This window comes from Symphodus melops (genome assembly GCF_947650265.1).
Source record: "Symphodus melops genome assembly, chromosome: 20".
NCBI lineage: Eukaryota > Metazoa > Chordata > Actinopteri > Labriformes > Labridae > Symphodus > Symphodus melops.
In genome coordinates this window covers 15,473,931-15,491,330 of record NC_136710.1, presented here as the reverse complement: position 1 = coordinate 15,491,330, position 17,400 = coordinate 15,473,931, and the positions used below count along the sequence as shown (strand labels likewise).

At 45.6% G+C, this 17,400-nt stretch overlaps 1 protein-coding gene across 4 annotated transcripts in view; it reads left to right on the top strand.

Moving 5' to 3' along the window:
• Positions 1 to 17,400, top strand: part of gigyf1a (GRB10 interacting GYF protein 1a) — a 30,071-nt gene that overhangs the window by 5,248 nt on the left and 7,423 nt on the right. The window contains exons 4-23 of one of the 4 annotated variants that reach the window (XM_079371772.1): positions 2,399 to 2,528; positions 2,645 to 2,740; positions 2,892 to 3,009; positions 4,235 to 4,343; positions 4,665 to 4,864; positions 6,278 to 6,507; positions 7,768 to 7,882; positions 8,215 to 8,397; positions 9,304 to 9,458; positions 12,105 to 12,273; positions 12,368 to 12,669; positions 13,151 to 13,251; positions 13,894 to 13,994; positions 14,086 to 14,159; positions 14,349 to 14,486; positions 15,026 to 15,229; positions 15,332 to 15,552; positions 15,656 to 15,813; positions 15,989 to 16,152; positions 16,963 to 17,007. In XM_079371772.1, coding sequence (XP_079227898.1) covers positions 2,399 to 2,528; positions 2,645 to 2,740; positions 2,892 to 3,009; positions 4,235 to 4,343; positions 4,665 to 4,864; positions 6,278 to 6,507; positions 7,768 to 7,882; positions 8,215 to 8,397; positions 9,304 to 9,458; positions 12,105 to 12,273; positions 12,368 to 12,669; positions 13,151 to 13,251; positions 13,894 to 13,994; positions 14,086 to 14,159; positions 14,349 to 14,486; positions 15,026 to 15,229; positions 15,332 to 15,552; positions 15,656 to 15,813; positions 15,989 to 16,152; positions 16,963 to 17,007 — 3,013 coding nt within the window. Of the gene's footprint in view, positions 1 to 2,398; positions 2,529 to 2,644; positions 2,741 to 2,891; positions 3,010 to 4,234; positions 4,344 to 4,664; positions 4,865 to 6,277; positions 6,508 to 7,764; positions 7,883 to 8,214; positions 8,398 to 9,303; positions 9,459 to 12,104; positions 12,274 to 12,367; positions 12,670 to 13,150; positions 13,252 to 13,893; positions 13,995 to 14,085; positions 14,160 to 14,348; positions 14,487 to 15,025; positions 15,230 to 15,331; positions 15,553 to 15,655; positions 15,814 to 15,988; positions 16,153 to 16,962; positions 17,008 to 17,400 lie in introns of all 4 variants that reach the window. The other 3 variants (XM_079371773.1, XM_079371774.1, XM_079371771.1) reach the window with 3 other exon arrangements.

Genomic DNA, 17,400 nt, shown 5'->3' with positions numbered 1-17,400 from the left:
GAAGCAGCATCCTGTAACTCGCTCTCTGGCGTGCTCGTACATACACGAGTGAGCATCCTCATCGGCTGCGAAATTCACCTGGTTTAGAGGAATTATCTGATCTGGATGGAAAAACTCTCCCGTGTTCACTCCCGTCTTCGCCCGACGCCGCTCAGATTCTAGTTTTGCTCGACGGTCTTCTACAGATAAAAGCTTTTTTTGTTAACAGATTCCATCTTAAGTTTCATTTTGAATCCAGTAGAGCACAACTGTTTCTCTCTATAAGTAGAGCTGCGTGAGGAGGACGTCGAGAAGGTGCTTTAGAACGTCACTTCCTGCAACTTTAGAGGAAAATCAAACCCTGTCTAAAAAGTTATACAGGAAGCAAAGATAGACAGTGGATGTCTCATTTTGAACATCACTTAACCGTGCTCTTATTAAAAGACAAATTTACTGATGTGACACCGTTACATATCGCCTCTTTAAAGTAACACTGACGACACAAGTGACACGCTCACAGAGAGATATAATAATGTATCACATTCTCACGTCCTCAAACTGTGACTGCCTTCATATGGACGACAATGATTCACGCTTTGGCCAGTTTAGTTCTGTGGAAGCTTCTCAAGGTTTTCTGTATTTTCTTCTGAAGTTTTATTTTCACGTCAGTCACTCACCAGCGTCTCCTTTAAAAGCTCGATTATGACGAGGGGAGGAAAGCTGTCGGACAGCCGAGTCCGTGTCACTGCGTTTTACACGCTGAGCGGGTGTTCAGGCACTGTTAGGGCACCCAAGTTTCGGGGCACCTCTCTCAGCTTCGGGATGCAGCCCGATTCTTCCAAATGAAAAAGTAGTTCTTAAATATGCGTCTTTGTGGAGCTGGTAGCTTCATGTTAGTGCCTGCACTGACGCTCATAGTCCTTGAAGCGAGCGGCCCAGGTTTGAATCTGACCCCTGGACACTTTCCAGCAAAATCATCCCCCCCCCCCCCCCCCCCCCCAAGGCCCAAAAAGCCGCATAGTGAATCTTAAAACGCCAATAATGAAATGAATAGATTTCTGCATGAGGCCGACAAACATCCCAGTCCTCGTCTCCCACCGTTTATGTGGAAGAAATGTACGGGGGCACATCCCGTCTCCTCTTCCTCTGCACTGTTTGTGTTGTGATTAATCGGGGGGGGGGGGGGGGGGGGGGGGGGGGAGAGCTTTCCATCTCTAACGGCCTGTGACTGCTGTGTGCATTCTTGTTGCGGTGCCAGCCCTGAAGAACATTTTTCTCTCCACACACATCTACAGCTGTTCTCCTCTCAGTGGCCCTTTTTTTTTTTTTTTTTTAATCCACTTTGGTCCTCGTCACCTTTTCGTGCAGCGTTGTAGTGATCGGCACACACAGCAGCCTGCTCAGCCTCTTTCCACGTCTTTTTTTAATGCCTTGCAGCGTCACTAAATGAGTTCAACCATTTGAGCTTTTTGTTGGCAGCGGAGCTGAAAAGTGTCCCAGTCATTGTGGTGGAATTCTGCCGCACATTTAGGTAATATGGAACAGATCTAAGGACCGAATTTATCATTCAAGCGAGACCTGCAGGGCACATTGTGCACCAGAAGTACCTCTCCATGTATTTTAAGCCTCTTTGATATGCCACAAGCCACCAGCCTGACTTTCATGATGTTTTCTTTTACATCTTTAACCCCTCGCCCTCCTCGACACCTCTCAGAGGTTCATATGGTTTCGATGTGCTGCTCCGAGTCAATGACACACTGTGGAGGCATGTGAATGGCTCCATTGTTAAAGAGTGAGGGCCTTGGAATCTGGCCTGCTGGTAATAGCTTTTTAAAATGAAATCTTGAGATTGGAAAGCTAATATATCGTCTGTGTTGAGCCATGGCTGTTGAGGGAGACCTGCGTAGGAGGGCTTTTTTAAACTAACATGAACTTTAGTCATTTTTTTTTTCTCCTGTTGCAGGATGGATGATTTTCTATCATTCCGATTTAAAAAGGAGATTTATGACAGTTGGACCTTAGCTCTAAGTAATCTCTCTGTTAGGTGCACATGTGAACAGCCGGGTCAGAAGAACTTCAGGAATCCTCCTGAAGTAATTGAAATGGTTGTGAAAATGGCTACATGGTTTAATATTCTTCATCGATGATAGTTATGTAAATAGCTTCCTTTAGCATGGACAGATAGGTGCGAAAATGTTGCATAATTGTACAAAGTCTTTCTTTTACCCATCAGAAACGCAGATTAGTCACCCAACCTGCAATTGATTTATTTACTGTCTGTAGCCTACGTAGTCTGCTGCTCAGTCGACTCTTTCCACTCAGTCCAGCTCTTCATGTGCAGCACTGAGGTGGCTTGTTTCTGTTTGGAGGCGGACAGGAAAAAGAAAAGGATCTTAACTCTTCACCATTCCTCACACAGGCTCCGTGCACTGTCCAGTGGGGGGAGTGTGACGTCCCCCCCTCCTTCCCCCGCCATGCCAAAGTACAAGCTGGCCGAGTACCGCTACGGCCGAGAGGAGATGTTAGCACTTTATATCAAAGACAACAAGGTGAGTGTTACTCTCCGACAAAGAACAGGGAGGAAACCTGGAATGCTAAGTAATGCTGAAGAAGTCACTGGACTCAAAGCTAACAAGGTTTAATGCTTAATGTTTGTTTGTTTCAGGTCCCAGAGGACATGCAGGATAAGGAGTTTGCTACCATTCTGCAAGATGAGCCCATGCAGCCACTGGCACTGGTGCCTCTCACTGAGGAGGAGCAGGTCAGCTCACACTCCCACCAACACAGCCACACCTGCAGACATCCAGTTTCATGTTGTGTTGACTGATCAAGACAAGCTCTTCTATTGGTTGATAAACTCTCTCACATTCCTCACTTGTGTTTTTTTTTTTTTACCATCATTCTCTTTGCAGAGAAACTTCTCCATGTCTGTGAACAGTGTGGCGGTGCTAAGGCTCATGGGAAAAGGGGTGGGCGGGGCCGCCCCAGCTGGTGTTGTCCGAGGACGAGGGGCCGCGCGAGGTGGTCGAGGTAAAACTGAGCGCTCAAAACATATTGGAAGAAAATCCATGGCTGCCAATAACATAACGGATTGATTCAGCCAACATCAGCTCATTATAATTCCACAACCACTTGTGCTAAAGCTAACACAAGTCCAACAGCAACACATGTGCTGCCCAAAACCCTTGGCTGAAAGTACAACGGCTGTTTTCCAGTGAAGGGTTTTATTGAAGCCAACCACTGGAGTGTTTTTTTTTCCACCATCTTTATGCAGCACACTTCCTCTTAATATTCCTCCTTTGGTCTTGCCACACCTAAAAACCACCGGGCTCATGAACTCACCTTGTGCACGAGCAGTTGAGCGTAGATCAGGCCCCCTAAAAAAAAAAATTAAAAAAAATCCAGCCCTGAAACGACCAGAGCCTGTGCATGTTCTGGCTTTCCCTCCATCCGCCTGGTGTCTGACATGTCTTCCACCTTTCCCCTTTCGGATTGTTTGCTTGTATGGACCGCTTCCATGCTGCTTCATGTATCAAGTCCCCTGTAAGCTGCAACTGTTGGCCTGTGTTGTTTTCTGTCTGAGTGTGTTTATGTTACTCCCGCCCCCACCGTCCTTCTGTCTCTGGGTTCGGTCCGCTCAGTTTCTGGATTATCACAGAGAGTGTAACGGCTTCTTTAAGGAGACGAAAAACACGGTTTAAGATAAGATCATCCTTTATTCATCTTGCAAGCGGAGACATTTACAGTGTTACAGCAGCAAAGCAGGATAGCAGAAGAAAATCACACAGTGAAAAATTAAAATAGATACAAATATAAGTGTAGAAAAATTATGCATCAAAACAATAATAAAAGAGCTTGTAAAGTATGCATCATTTTTAAAGACCTTCACATCAACCTGGCATCAGCCTAAGCTCAGGAGGGATACTGACCTTGAGCCCACTTGGTTTTTTACCTCTAACGTGCAGCACTCTGCACTAATGACGAGTTAAAGGAAACACTAGCTGTCCACTTCAGGACAAGTTCAGTACTTTTCTACAACACATGACACAACCGTGACACCTGTTTGATACAGAAGAACAACAAAAACAGATTCCCTGAGCACCCAGTGCTGGGCTCTCTGTCTTTAGGTAAATGTCTGAACAGCTGTGGGATCGTTTCAGTTCTACAAATACAGACATGATGTGATTGTATCATTTATTGTGGTGTCAAAGCTTCTCTCATGAAGAGGGTTCTTCCTCTCTGTGCACATCCTCAGGTCGCGGCCGCGGTGAAGGTGGTTTCTACCAAAGAAGTATTGAAGATGCTGAAGTGGGTTTCGGCCGCAGTGTGAGAGAGATTCACCGCAGCCAGAGCTGGGACGACCGGTAAGAAAAACAAGCGCACATACGACCTCGGGATCTACGATAAATAAATCCTGGCTTACATTACTCCATAGCAGATAGAAGCCTTCATCCAGTTTCAATGCTTTGTAGACCTTTGATATTGTTAGTTAATGGATTTCACTTTTGCCGCCTGCTTGTCTTTATCTTTCTGTGACATTTGATGGAGCCAGTTGAAATGTGTTATCATGTACGTGTGGTGTAAATGCAGGCTTTGGCTGGACCTGTCCTCAGGATTAAAATCTCCTCCTTTTAACCCCCCCGTTGATGCATCCTAACTTCTCTCCTCTCCTCTCCTCTCCTCAGGGGCGAGCGTCGCTTTGAGAAGCCCCTGCGTCGGGAGGTGGGGCGTCCGGGCTTCGAGGAGTCAGGAGCTCCTCCGGGTCCTCTGAGGAAGGAGTTTGCAAGGGCTGACAGCGACAACTGGCGCACCCTGCGGGAGGAGCAGGAGGAGGAAGAGGCAGAGCCGGGCAGCAGCTGGAGACTAACTGGACCTCGTAGGGATGGTGAGAGTCTAAACATGTATTGATTTACTTATTGAAAATGTGAGTTTACGTGGACTCAAGTATCCCAGCTTTGAGCCGTATCCTGGTTTCGATCATATCGAGTATGTGGCTCTTTAATGCACAAAGAGCATCGTGCTTATTCATATCCCTGTTTGCCTCTTATTTGCATATTGCCCCTGTGTCGCTCTAACTCTCCTGCAGCCTGTGCAGCACAGATTTGAATAAGTCAACATTATGATGCTTTTTCCAAGCTCAACTCGGTTTCTTCGTCCAGAAGGAAGACGATCTCGTTGACCTATCAGTGTTCGACGAGTAAAGCAGCTCTCTCTTTCTTTCTCAGCCAGGACAACAAGCGGAACTAGCCAATCAAAAACAGTGTAGGGCTCCACTCTGTAGGATCTAGCTTTGCAGCATGTTATGCTATGTGCTCAGACTCGGGGTATTTTCAACCCATATGATCGGCAATGAAGACCATTGAATTGTAGCTTATCGACCTCCTCACATATGTCTCAGGACTTTATACTCTGCGGGGGACCTAAGTCTTCAAACAAAGCATTTTCCCGTTTTGTGCAGCTGTTTGCTTCAGATGTGATTCTGCGCTCTCTCTCGATTTTTAAAAAAAAAAAAAAAAATCTCCTCAAACATGCGTCACCCGTTGTGATAACAGGACACGAGAGGAAACTTTCTAAAACAACGTTTGTTGTCTTACACGGAGTCACTGAGGTCAGTCGGAGCCTTCTGTGCTGTCTGGACACTGTCAAAGTGTAGCATCCTCAGCGCGCCTGAAGGAAGGTGCAAGTGTCTGTCATTTAGAGCCCTCATTCATCAAATAAACAAACCAAAAATGAAGCCCGACAAACAAAGATCATTCACAAGATAGATTCACAACATGACCATGTTTCAAAAATCCTGGATTATGTTTAAATGTTCACATTGTAACTAGTACGTAAACAAACTAAAATATCACACTAAATATTACCGTATATATCAGCTCTACACAGACCTGCCGAGGACTGCTGATGAAAGTTAGTCTGCATGACTAAATCTGTTGTTTACATCTGACCTTTTTGCTCTTGTCAAATTAATGTGGATTGTCCCTTTTTAAATAAAATAAAGACACACTGGAAATTCTTCAAAAAACACTCAAACTGTCCAGACCACGTTTATAAAAGTATTCAAATGATCTTGTTCTTTATTGTGTGAACATGGGTCTGTAGTATGTTTAAATATAAAGTTTTGAAAATCAAAAGCTCTAATCGGTGCTTAAAAAGTGACCAGAATGTTTTGTGCTCAACATTTTCTGGAGAATCTTTTTGTCTTATTATTTAACAGGCGCCTTCTCCGTTTGTCTCTTGTGATTCTGCTGACCAGTACCTGTTTGAACTGTTTCCTTTTTTTTTTTTTTTTAAATAGATGGTGGTCCTCGCTCAGCAGGCTGGCGGGACCATAGCGGTCCAGGCGAGAGTCGTCGGAGGAAGTTTGATTTCGACTTCCGGGACTCCGATGGTCAGGGTGGCGGACGCCGGCGTGCGGGCAGCGAGGGACTGGAGGACGACAGGGACGGCCTGCCCGAGTGGTGTACGGACGAGGAGGATGGAGAGATGGGCACGTTTGACTCCTCCGGAGCTTTCATGACGATGAAGGTGCGTTTCCTTTTGTCAAGCACCACCTCCAACTCCTTCATGGAAAACCACGACCCCATTCCCTGATGTTCGTTAAGAAATGTGATTTATGTAGAATTCAGCAGCGTGGACCTCAAAGCGTGATAGAACAAAGAAACGGAACAAAACGAACTTCCTTCGTGTACTTTTTTTTTATTTTTTACAACTTTTTTTTTCGAGGCAACAACTCCACGATTACTTTTGGGTCCTGACCTCGATTCTCTGAATAATCAATGCTATCAACTCTTAAAACTCTGGTACATTAATCAGTTTGTCGGTTGTCCGTGAGCATGTGACGCCCTAGTTTTTTGCGCTTTGTCTGGCACCCTTTTGGGAGGATTCAGCGTGTTGAATCGGCATTGGTCAGAGGAATCCCACTGATTGGCTGTTAAACCTAATTTAGACTTCTGCGTCGACGTCGTCGCTACGCGGTCTACGTGGACCCTACGCGCACCTCCAAAAAAATCCTCACTACGCATCGCGTCGACACAAACTGCAAGGACTGTGATTGGTCCGCTCAGAACGTCATTTCCGGCAGTTCCTTTTCTGGTCACAATGGAAATATTAAAAGTCTGTATACGGCGAAGAAAATCGGCCCGTTGACATTCGAAAGTAGTGGAAATGCATTTCTTCATCTCGTTTCCTCAGTGAGCTAACGAGTGTGTTAAATTCACCCGTTTTCAGCCTCGATTGACCCCGCAAACGTCTCCTTTGACGCAGAACTATGAATGCTCAACGACGACGTCGGGTCTACGCCGAGGGCACGGCGTGGACGTGACACAGAAGTATAACCTTTAGGATGGTTTATTTCTCTCCAGCTATCAACACAGGTTCGGGAAAGCCCCTGAAGCTGAAGCGTCCATGCTTTCTCCTTATCTGTCTCCTCTGCCTCTTCTTTTCTTTTTCCACTTGAAGACCAAGGACTGACGACGCCTTCGTCATTTTCACCTTTTTTATCAGACATTATTCTCGATAAGTTGTACCTGTAATACGAGTTCTCGTATCAAAACAGCAGACTCCCGCCTCCTGCTGGCCTGGCTCAGGGTTGGCTGTTCATGGTTGTTGTGGTTCAACTTTCTGACCAAGATAAAGGCAATGTGAGGCGACGCCACAGATGACCTTCATCGCCACTTGTTCTTTGCCGGCCGCTTTTTGTGTCAGGGGCCTTTTGATGTCGCAGTTGAGCGGTCTTCTACTACTTTTACCGTCTGGATAAAGACTTCTTGTCTTTTGTTTCAGAAGGGGGGCAAGGAGACAATCCTGGAGGAGGAGTTTGAGTTTAAGGGGATCGAAGAGGAGGAAGAGGAGAGCTTCGCTGACACTGGGAGGAACAGTGTTGAAGGAGACAAAGAGAAGGGTGAGACAGACTCTTTTGTTAATGTCTTGGTGTGTCCTTTCACTATATTTTATGTGGTTTGTGTTCTGTGGGATTATTTAAAAATGAATCGTCCTTTTTTTTTTCCAATCTGAATTAAAATCTCTGTTGGTGTGTTTTCTTTTCTAATTGATTTAAATGTTATTTAGGGGCCTTAAAAAAATGAGCTGCTGTTTTTTGGCTTTCCATCTTGAACATGCAAAACTACAGATTGTTTGCTCTCAGTTCATTTAACTCCTTACAGCTCCAGGAAGAAGTAGTAAAATAACTCTAGTGACATTTAACTAAACATTTTCTTCCCTTTCACCTCGCAGAGAGTAAAGATGCTGGCTCTACTGTAGGCGACGGCGAGACAAAGCCTGCATCCCCCTCCCCCTCTCCTCCTGGCCACTGCGCCCCTCCCTTCCTGGAGCCGCGGCCCAGCAACGTTGGCCAAGTGTTGGACCACCTTCAGCTGAACAGCCACGCTGTCAAGGCCAACAGCACATCCAGCGAAGGTATCTGTTCATGCAGCGGTCCTTCCTGTACGTCTAGAACGTGACACAAAGGTTCCTTCAGCGCGACAATGGGAGAAGAATAACAGGACGATAAACACAGCTCATGTGCTGGAGTGCTTTCAGTCTAGGAAATCAGAAAACTCCAACTTGATTCTTCTTCTTTCATTGCTAACAAACTCATTGACTTGTCCAGTACGGCTTTAACGCCACCATGTTTGGACTTAAAGCAGGCTCAACAGCTGCTGCTTTGTGTCTGAATTCAGTTTGTGACTCAAGTGTTCAGTGTTTTGTCACATGCTTATTTATGCTTTACAGTGAAAGCCTCACAGGAATGCCCTCATAAGTCAGATAATCTGCAGCTACACGTTCCCGCTGTAAACAGCCACATTGCAAACTGCAAAAGGCTGCAATTAACTTCTCAAAGTAAATACTTGAATAAATCACTTTTGAGAAAAGGAACGACGAAGCGGACTCCACACACGCGTCAGCTGCAGCTTGTGACTTCATGACTTCCTTAACAACTGACCAGCTGTAAACAGAAGTAAAAAAAAAAAAAAGCATTTAACAGCAGATTTAAAGGACTGAAACAACAAGTGCCACATTGTTTGGTTTGAAGAGTTAACTTTGTTCTCTCTCGATTTACAAATCGCTGATTCAAAGTGTCGAAAGTCTCGTTCAGTCGAGCTCTCAGTGAGGCTGTTCAAGCCCTGTTGATATTTTGGTTTGATACACAATATGTTGAGACTCAGTCATTCAATATCTTGTTTACTGAACCCGCAGTGCCTTCACACAGAGCTGCGAAACTGCTCGTCCCTCACACATCCTGACATCACAGTGCTATAAATAGAAATCCTGCAAATAGGGACTATTGTTTAACGGATGCTTCTCTTCTTGTTTTTGTGTCAGACGTGGCTCCAGTAGGGGGCTCCAAGCCGCAGCTGAGCCCGCACCCCGCCGCCTCATCCAGCTTGCCTCCCCCACCCCCTTCCTCCGCAGCGCCTCACCTCCCTCCGTCTGGAGGAGACACAGAGGACGATGAGGGCATGAAGCACCTGCAGCAGGTACGAAGAACAGGCGTCTTACAAGCAGCTTAGAAACATGACATCATTGTAGCAGGCGGCAAAATGAAGCTAACAAGTTGTCCAATCATGAGGTTTTAACAAGAAAACAAATGACATGACTGTGAAGGAAATACATGATGTCAAATAACATGCAGGTAGGTCGAGAACATTTAGCCCAGAGTTAGATCATAAAGAATTTAACTCTTTAAGGAAACTGTCTTTGACAGTGTTCAGCCTCTCGATGTTATCATGCATCACCTCTCAAACAGTCAGAAGACCTCTGCCACACGCTCTCGAGTGTGTTTCAGAGCAGATGGGACTCAGATGGTAGAAGTGTAGAAACAGGCCGCGGAGCTCGCTAACACACTGAAGTCATTCTAATTTGTGCAAAACATTTACATGGATGTAAAATTCCCTGTAACATGCAGTCACGTGCGCTCTGTCGATTTAGTGTCCGTGGTGCTTTTCACGCTGGCACAAAACTTTTGACTTTGTTCACTTTTTACAGGAGTTTATGAAGTTAGGGTCAACTGATGTGAGAATGCAGCAGGAAATATTCATGCTGTCGTTTATTTCCTGCTTCCCGGCACGATCATCGACTGAACGCTACTGAATACTTGTCTTGTCTCCTTAATCCTGATGTTAAACTTCTGTTATGAATCGAGGCCGTGGCCACGCTGTCATGAGCTCTTCATGCTTGTGCAGCGGAGTGTTTGCGTGGCTCTTCAGCACTCTGACTTCTAACTTTATTTGACAGTCCGGTTTCTCTGCTCGTTAGAACATCAGATTCTCTGCCTGTTTGTGTCCGTAACCACGGCAACTGAGTTGGTAAATATTGAGCCGCAGGTGATGATACTCCATGAAACAAACACTATACAGTAACTGTCATTTCCTCGTCTTCATAAAGAGAGTCGGTGCCCTGATCTTTTACAAGCTGCATGTCAGGAGAGGACAGTGTAGACCTGGGGTGTCCGGGGGCCAATTGCGGCCCTTGAGAGGATTTTCTGCAGCCCTAGACATCATTCGAAGACTCAAAAGATTCAGAAGGGATATTTTGTTGTTTTTCTTTTTCATATCAGGAGGGCTGAAGGATATTCCTAAAATAGAAACATGTTTTGTTAACTGTGAAAATCAACCTTTGCATATTTTTTACATGCGGACTGTTTAACCATTTACCGTAAATTCCGGACTATAAGCCACTACTTTTTTGTCACGTTTTGAACACTGCGGCTTTTACAAGGATGCAGCTTATTTATGGATCTTTGTTGGGGGATAATGAGCTTCTGCCGCAAAAACATTTGACCTCGTCACGTCGGATCTTAATATCAGTCATTTTGCGCTTCATGCCCGCACCCTCATCGTGGAAAACACACGGAGAAATACATATGATGCAGCTTTCAAGTTAAAGGTGATCGACCTGGGTGTCAAAGAAGCTAATAGAGCTGCTGCACGTAAAGTTGACACTGACAGCGACAATGAAAAAGAGAGTGAGGAAGTGAGTAAGGAAGTCATTCTGAGGCAGTGAATGGATGGACTTTTTCCTGTGAAATGTATTACGGTAATGTTTTTCATCAGCCGTGTTACAGACACTGTTCGATAACGGATTTCCAGTAGGCTTTGTACGTGCGGATGTTACCGGTAGCCTACGTATTTAATTAAGTTAAAACAAAGTTTTTGTGTCACGTCTTTCTGTGTAAATAGCTCATGTTACAACGTGGACACCTGCGGCCTAATAATCAGGTGCGGCTTATATATGTTCAAATACATTTATTTACTTATTTTTAGCCTGTGCGGCTTATATCCAGGTGCGCTCAATAGTCCGGAATTTACGGTAATAACCTGAGCTAAATACAGAAAGCTTCTACAAAAAAACAAAACACATTAGAGGCTTGATTCTGGGAAAAGCAGATAAATAAAACAGATGAAGAAGAATGATGAAATGAAAAGTATTTTATGACTTTTTATGAAAGGGTTTCTTTTGAGGACATTTTGATTTATCTACAAAGCCTTACTATTTTTTCAAAGAAATTAGGACAAAATGGTTTCTCACTGTAATTTCGTCATTGTGTATTTCCGTTACTTTTGTACAGGTCAACGTACAAAAGGTTCCTTATAATATTAAATGTTCACATTTTTTGGGAAAAACAAAACTGTGGCCCCGCGAGTGTTTCTAACACGACGATTATGTCCCACAAGAAAAAAAGTTTGGACACCACTGTTGTAGACCAATCACAGGGCAGTCACTTGACTGTTTCGTGCGTGTGTTTCTGCAGCAGTGTACTTTATGTTGGTGCGATGCTCACAGTCATGACGGCAGAGAGAGAGAGAGGAGCAGGGAAAAGTAGCTGCAGCTACATACAACACGCTTAATCCTCACAGCTCCTGCACTATCTCTCTCTCTCTGTCTCTCTCGTGCAAGCAGCAATTTCATGGATACACACATTTAATCAATGTATGGGAAACACTGATCAGGCTTCCTCCTCTTGTCCTACAGGGACAGTTTAGAGTCCCTCTGTGAGGTGCAGGTGTGAAAGAGCTACTAGGAATGATCTCAGGAGCACTCTGCTGGAAAATGTGGGGAAATGTTCGGGTTAGCGTTTGTGAGAGCAGCTATAACGACGACCTTCATTTTCTCTTGATGTTTAGGAAGCGGAGAAGATGGTGGCTTCGCTGCAGGACACTTCGTTGGAGGAGGAGTGCTTCACCCAGGCTCTGCAGCAGCAGCAGGAGAGCAGGAACACAGCAGCAGCTCTGCCGCTGTCGCACGAGGCTGCCATGAAGTGGTTCTACAAGGACCCACAGGGAGAGATCCAGGGTAACCCTTCACGCGCCAACACAAGAGCATCGCATGCCTTTTAAAAAAAACGACGTCCGAACTAAACCTGTTTCTTCCTCCGCCCGGCGAGCAGGTCCCTTCACCACGGTGGAGATGTGTGAGTGGTTCCAGGCGGGCTACTTCACCATGACCCTGCTGGTGAAGCGAGGCTGCGACGAGGGCTTCCAACCCCTGGGAGACGTCATCAAGATGTGGGGCCGCGTGCCCTTCGCCCCGGGGCCCTCCCCGCCGCCCCTGCTCGTGAGACAGCAACCACCAACGCAGCGCCCGCAGCCCAGCCGCGGGCCCTCCGGGACTGTGAGTCAGAGCTCAGCCAACGTAGAGGATGGGGAAGGGAGGATGCAGAGGAGAGGGAAGCTTGATAGACAGGTCACGGTAAAAAAAGACTAATTGATTAATTCTAATTCAGTTATACAGGCACTCAATGTTGTTTGATTAAAAATGACCCCCACCTTATTTTAAAAACTTGATGTTATCATTGAAATTGTTTTATTAAAACATGCAGCCACATGCAGTTAATCCCTGCTCTTATCTGAGCTTCATATTGGTGGGGGAGAAGTTTCTGTATCTGGTGTATGTGCCTACAAATGCATGTAACATTTGACATCATCTGAAGGAATGCATGCAAACCCTTTAAGCTTGTGATTTGGGATCACAGACTTGTTTTGTTTTTTAAGTTTGATGTTACAACAATTGTGCAATTTCCCAACTTTATGGCTGCATAAAAATAACACAATTTGAAAAAACACATTGCACAACAAAGTGTCCCTTACACCCACAGTGTATGATAAGTGTTTCTGGTGTCTGGAGATGAAAGGCGCGTTGTGTTCACTGTCGACTGCTCTCGTTTCCTCAGGGGAACCTGGACCAGGAGCGCCTGAAAAAGCAACAGGAGCTGGCAGCAGCAGCTCTTTATCAGCAGCTCCAACAACAGCAGCTATTCCAGCTCATTAACAGGTACGTTGATGGAGAACGCACACGTCACAGACTGTAATAATAAAAGAATGAACAGCTCAAGAGCATCACCTGCTGACCGGCGGCGGTAGTGTAGGTCTTAAACCCCACCTCCCCCATGTTAACAGACACAACACGGGGCAAATCCAGTCTTTCTCCAACATGGTTTCTTCTTTTTTATTGTTCAGATTTACGATTACATCTTCACTTTTCTGGGAAGTTTAGTTTGGATAAAGCTGTAAGATCAGGGTGGAGAGCTCTGGCTGATGTGGGCCCTGCCGTGTTCTTTACCAGATTAGACGTGCAGAGGAGGTCATGTGACAACACTTACTCAGGAGTCGTTGACTTGTCATCACCGCGAGTGTCTGCTTCAGTCTGACTAGAATCTGATGCGCTGTAACGACGTGAGAGGCCTTTGACGGTTGAAAGAGGGACGGGCATAACAGCAGCAGCAGGGGCTCAAATAACATCCCCACAATAATGACTTCAGAACCTGTAGTGAGAGTAGTAAAGACGTTCTGTCCATATTTACTTTACTCTACCAGTCTGCACTAATGCTGATTTAACCATGATTGAAATCTTTCTTTCTTTTTGTCCGATTTAGATTTTGATTCCAGTGTTTGATTTTTGCTTTGTGTCTTCCAGGTGCAGTGAGCCGGGTATGATGCCTTCGATTAACAGATCGATGTCAGTGCCAGATACAGGGTCCATGTGGGACATGCATACCTCAGCTTCACAGCCGTCAGGTAGGAGGAGCCGGTCGTGCATGCAGTGAGAAGCGAATGAATGCTATTATAATGCCTGAATACGATAATAAGTGTTTTATTTCCACAACAGGCGGTGAAGCCAGTCTTTGGGACATAACAATGAATCCTTCTACTCAGGGTCCAACTCTCGAACAGCTTCAAAAGGTGGGTTTGTATCCGCGCCACAGAGCCTCACATTTCTCATTGTTATTATTAATTATATTTATACTTTCTGTGATCTCTTTGCGTTCGTTCAGCGTTTCGCCGTTTTTGCCTGGCTCCTTTCCTGTCTCGCTTGTTTTACTCTTTTAAGTTTGTGCCTTTTTTAACTTGACCGATTTGTTTCCTGTTCAGCTCCAGCAGGAGAGGAGAGACGCTGAACTCAGGGCGAAGCGGGAGGAGGAGGAGCAGCGCAAGAGGAGGGAGGAGAAGAGGAGGCAGCAAGAAGAGCAGAAGAGGAGGGAGGAAGACGAGCTCTTCAGACGCAAGCAGGTGAGATGGCGACGTCTTTAAATGAGCCTCATCTCGAGAAATCAGCTCTCTGTCAGCAGATCAATAAACACTGTTAGCCTTCAAAAAAAAAAAAAAAAAAAAATCCTTCTACTCGGGGTCCTCTGTCTGTCGCCTACACCTACACAGTCACACCCTGATGACAGAGGCTGCTAATCTCATTCATACACATTCAGCAACACAGGGCTAAGTGTCTTGCTCAAGGACACACTAGACATGCCTGCAGGAGCTGGGGATCGAACCCTCAAACTTCCAGTTGAGAGACGATGACACTACCACTGAGCACCAGCCGCCCCACAGCCTTCATCTACAAGCATTATTGAGTTATATTGTAGTGAAGATCGAAGTGTTTCTTCTTTAGCTGGAAGTTTTATTTTACACACTGCTTCATAAATCTAGAAATATTTATAGAGCTTTTTAAGTTTTAACCTTCTGATGCTGCTTGAAGGTCACAGTTAAATAAGCTGCACGATCAATAAGGCCGAGTAAAGAGCTGACTCTTGTCACTGGTCTTCTTCCAGTGTCGACAGCAGCAGGAACTCATCATGAAGCTGCTGCAGGCCCCCCAGCAGCAGGGTCCTGGGGCCGGTGGCTCAGGCTGGAGCGGGGCTCCCTCCTCTGGGCTCGCCAAGGCAGGGAAGCCCCAGGCTCTGGCTCTGCTGGAAATGCAGCAGGAGACGGAGAGGCTATTGAAGCAGCAGCGAGCCCAGCAGCAGAGAGATCGCGTGAGTGCTCGAAGTCCACGACAGCCTCCTGAGGTTTCTGTGCAGGAATCACGAAGCAGCAGCATCATCATGTCTCCTAACCGTTGTGCTCTCTGTTTGCAGCACTGTGGCATGTCTATGGGGAGCTCCTCCATGGGGGGGCAGTGGGCGGATGGTGTTGGCATGTGGGGCGGGCCTGGAGGTATGGAGGGTAAGGGTGGCAGCGGAGGCTCCTCAGGCAGCATGGGCATGTGGGACGAGGCGGTGAAGAATCAGTCCGGTCTGCGCGGCAACAGCAACAATAACATGGGCTTGAAGAACAGCCGCAGCAGCCCCTCGCTCAGGTAAAGACGAAACTCAAAGACATATTGGGTGTGGTCTTGAAACGCTTGAACACGTCGCTCAGTTAGTGTACATGGTAACTATGGTTTAAACCCTCCTGTGCAGTGAGCAGTACATGCTGCGCCGTAAGCGGACTGAGGATGAGGAGAAGCTGCTGAAGCTGCTGCAGGGCATGAAGCCTCAGGACGGCTTCACCACCTGGTGTGAACAGATGCTGCACGCTCTCAACACCTCTGCCAACAACTCCTCCTCCTCTGTGGATGGTATGCTGTGCAGCTTTTATGTATTTAGCAGTGTCAAGGAAACCCTCCACTTAGATAGCGAAGTGCTTATTCGAACGTGCATTTCAATGACTTTAATGTTTAGACAGTGAAGAGTAAATGATTTCAACATGTTCAGCACGGCTTTGATGCAAACTTTTCTGTTTTTGTTTTAAAGTTGCCACAATTGTGGCCTACCTGAAGGAGGTGGAGTCTCCCTATGCAGTGCTGGACTTCATCCGGTCCTACCTGGGGGACACAGTGGAAGCCAAAGAGTTCGCCAAACAGTTTCTGGAGCGACGTGCCAAACAGAAAGCCAACCAACAGAGACAGCAGCAGCAGGTAGGCTAAGGCTTGAGAAGTCTTTAAAGTTAAGAACAACAAAGAGAAATAAAAAAAAAACATGACCATGCTGAAAACATCAGTGTCAGTTCAGGATACAACGCTCAGAGATGTTAAAGGGGCTGAAACTGTGACTCGCACAAGGCAATCCGTACAGTGATTAAGCATACAACCATATAAGAGTCCATTCTGTTTGAGTAGTGTGAGCGCTCCGATCTGTTCTCAAGCAACACGGGTCGGCTACATAACGTGGACATGAATAATCAGTGATCCCAGACTCCATTAACCAGTGTTCTTTGCTCTATCTGATTAGAATGACTCAAGGTAAGCCACACAGTTAAGACTCTGACATGTCCTCAGATGTGTGGACTTGACTGGCTGTTCCTTCATTCTTCTTATTTTTTTGTCTGTCTTTTAAACCTATCACGCTTCATGATCACTTAAAGCTGTGCATGTGTTTTATCACAACGCTTGAGCACAATACGGGACAGCTGGGTGCTCCTTAAGTCCTCCTTTTCTCCATATGGAGCAGGAGTGTCTCATGTCATCTTATATTATCGACGCCAGTTCATAACAAGTGCTAGAGTCACTTCATACAACACAGACGATACATGAAGCACGCACAGTGGGAATGCACAGTACACAGGTCAAAGTGTGCAGGCTCCAGTCATACAATGATAAAACAAGTTGTGAAAGTTAGAGAGTCCAGAACAGCAAAGTGAATCTGAAATAAACAGGCTGTAAAAACATTTTCAAATGTTTTATTTCAACGTTAATATCTTTTTTTTTTTTTTTTTTTTTGTATTCCAGCTATCAAAGGAAGTGGCTGGAATGAACATGAACTTCCCTCTGCAGGTAAATTTCTCCTTTTACTGCACAAAGAACCAGTGATGGAGTTGTTTAGAAAAACCTCGATGGTGGTTTTTGTCTACTTTTTGTCTTTTTTGCATCCCTGACTGCTTCCACACCTCATGTCCCTTCATGACACACAGTTAACCCCACACAGCGTGGCTCTCAGGATCCCTGATGTGTATATTATATGTAATATACCAGGGGTCGCTGAATAGACTTTCTGCGTCTTAAACTTTGAATATCTTATCAGCGCTTCTACATTTTGTTCTTAATTCAGGGAAAATCAAATCAAAGCAGCTTTGAGAACTCTGAAAACATCACAGTGAAACGAATAAGTATTTGGAAAGCCAACTCGTTTTCTTTTTTCCAATAAATGTCGAAGCAGTCATCGAGTCC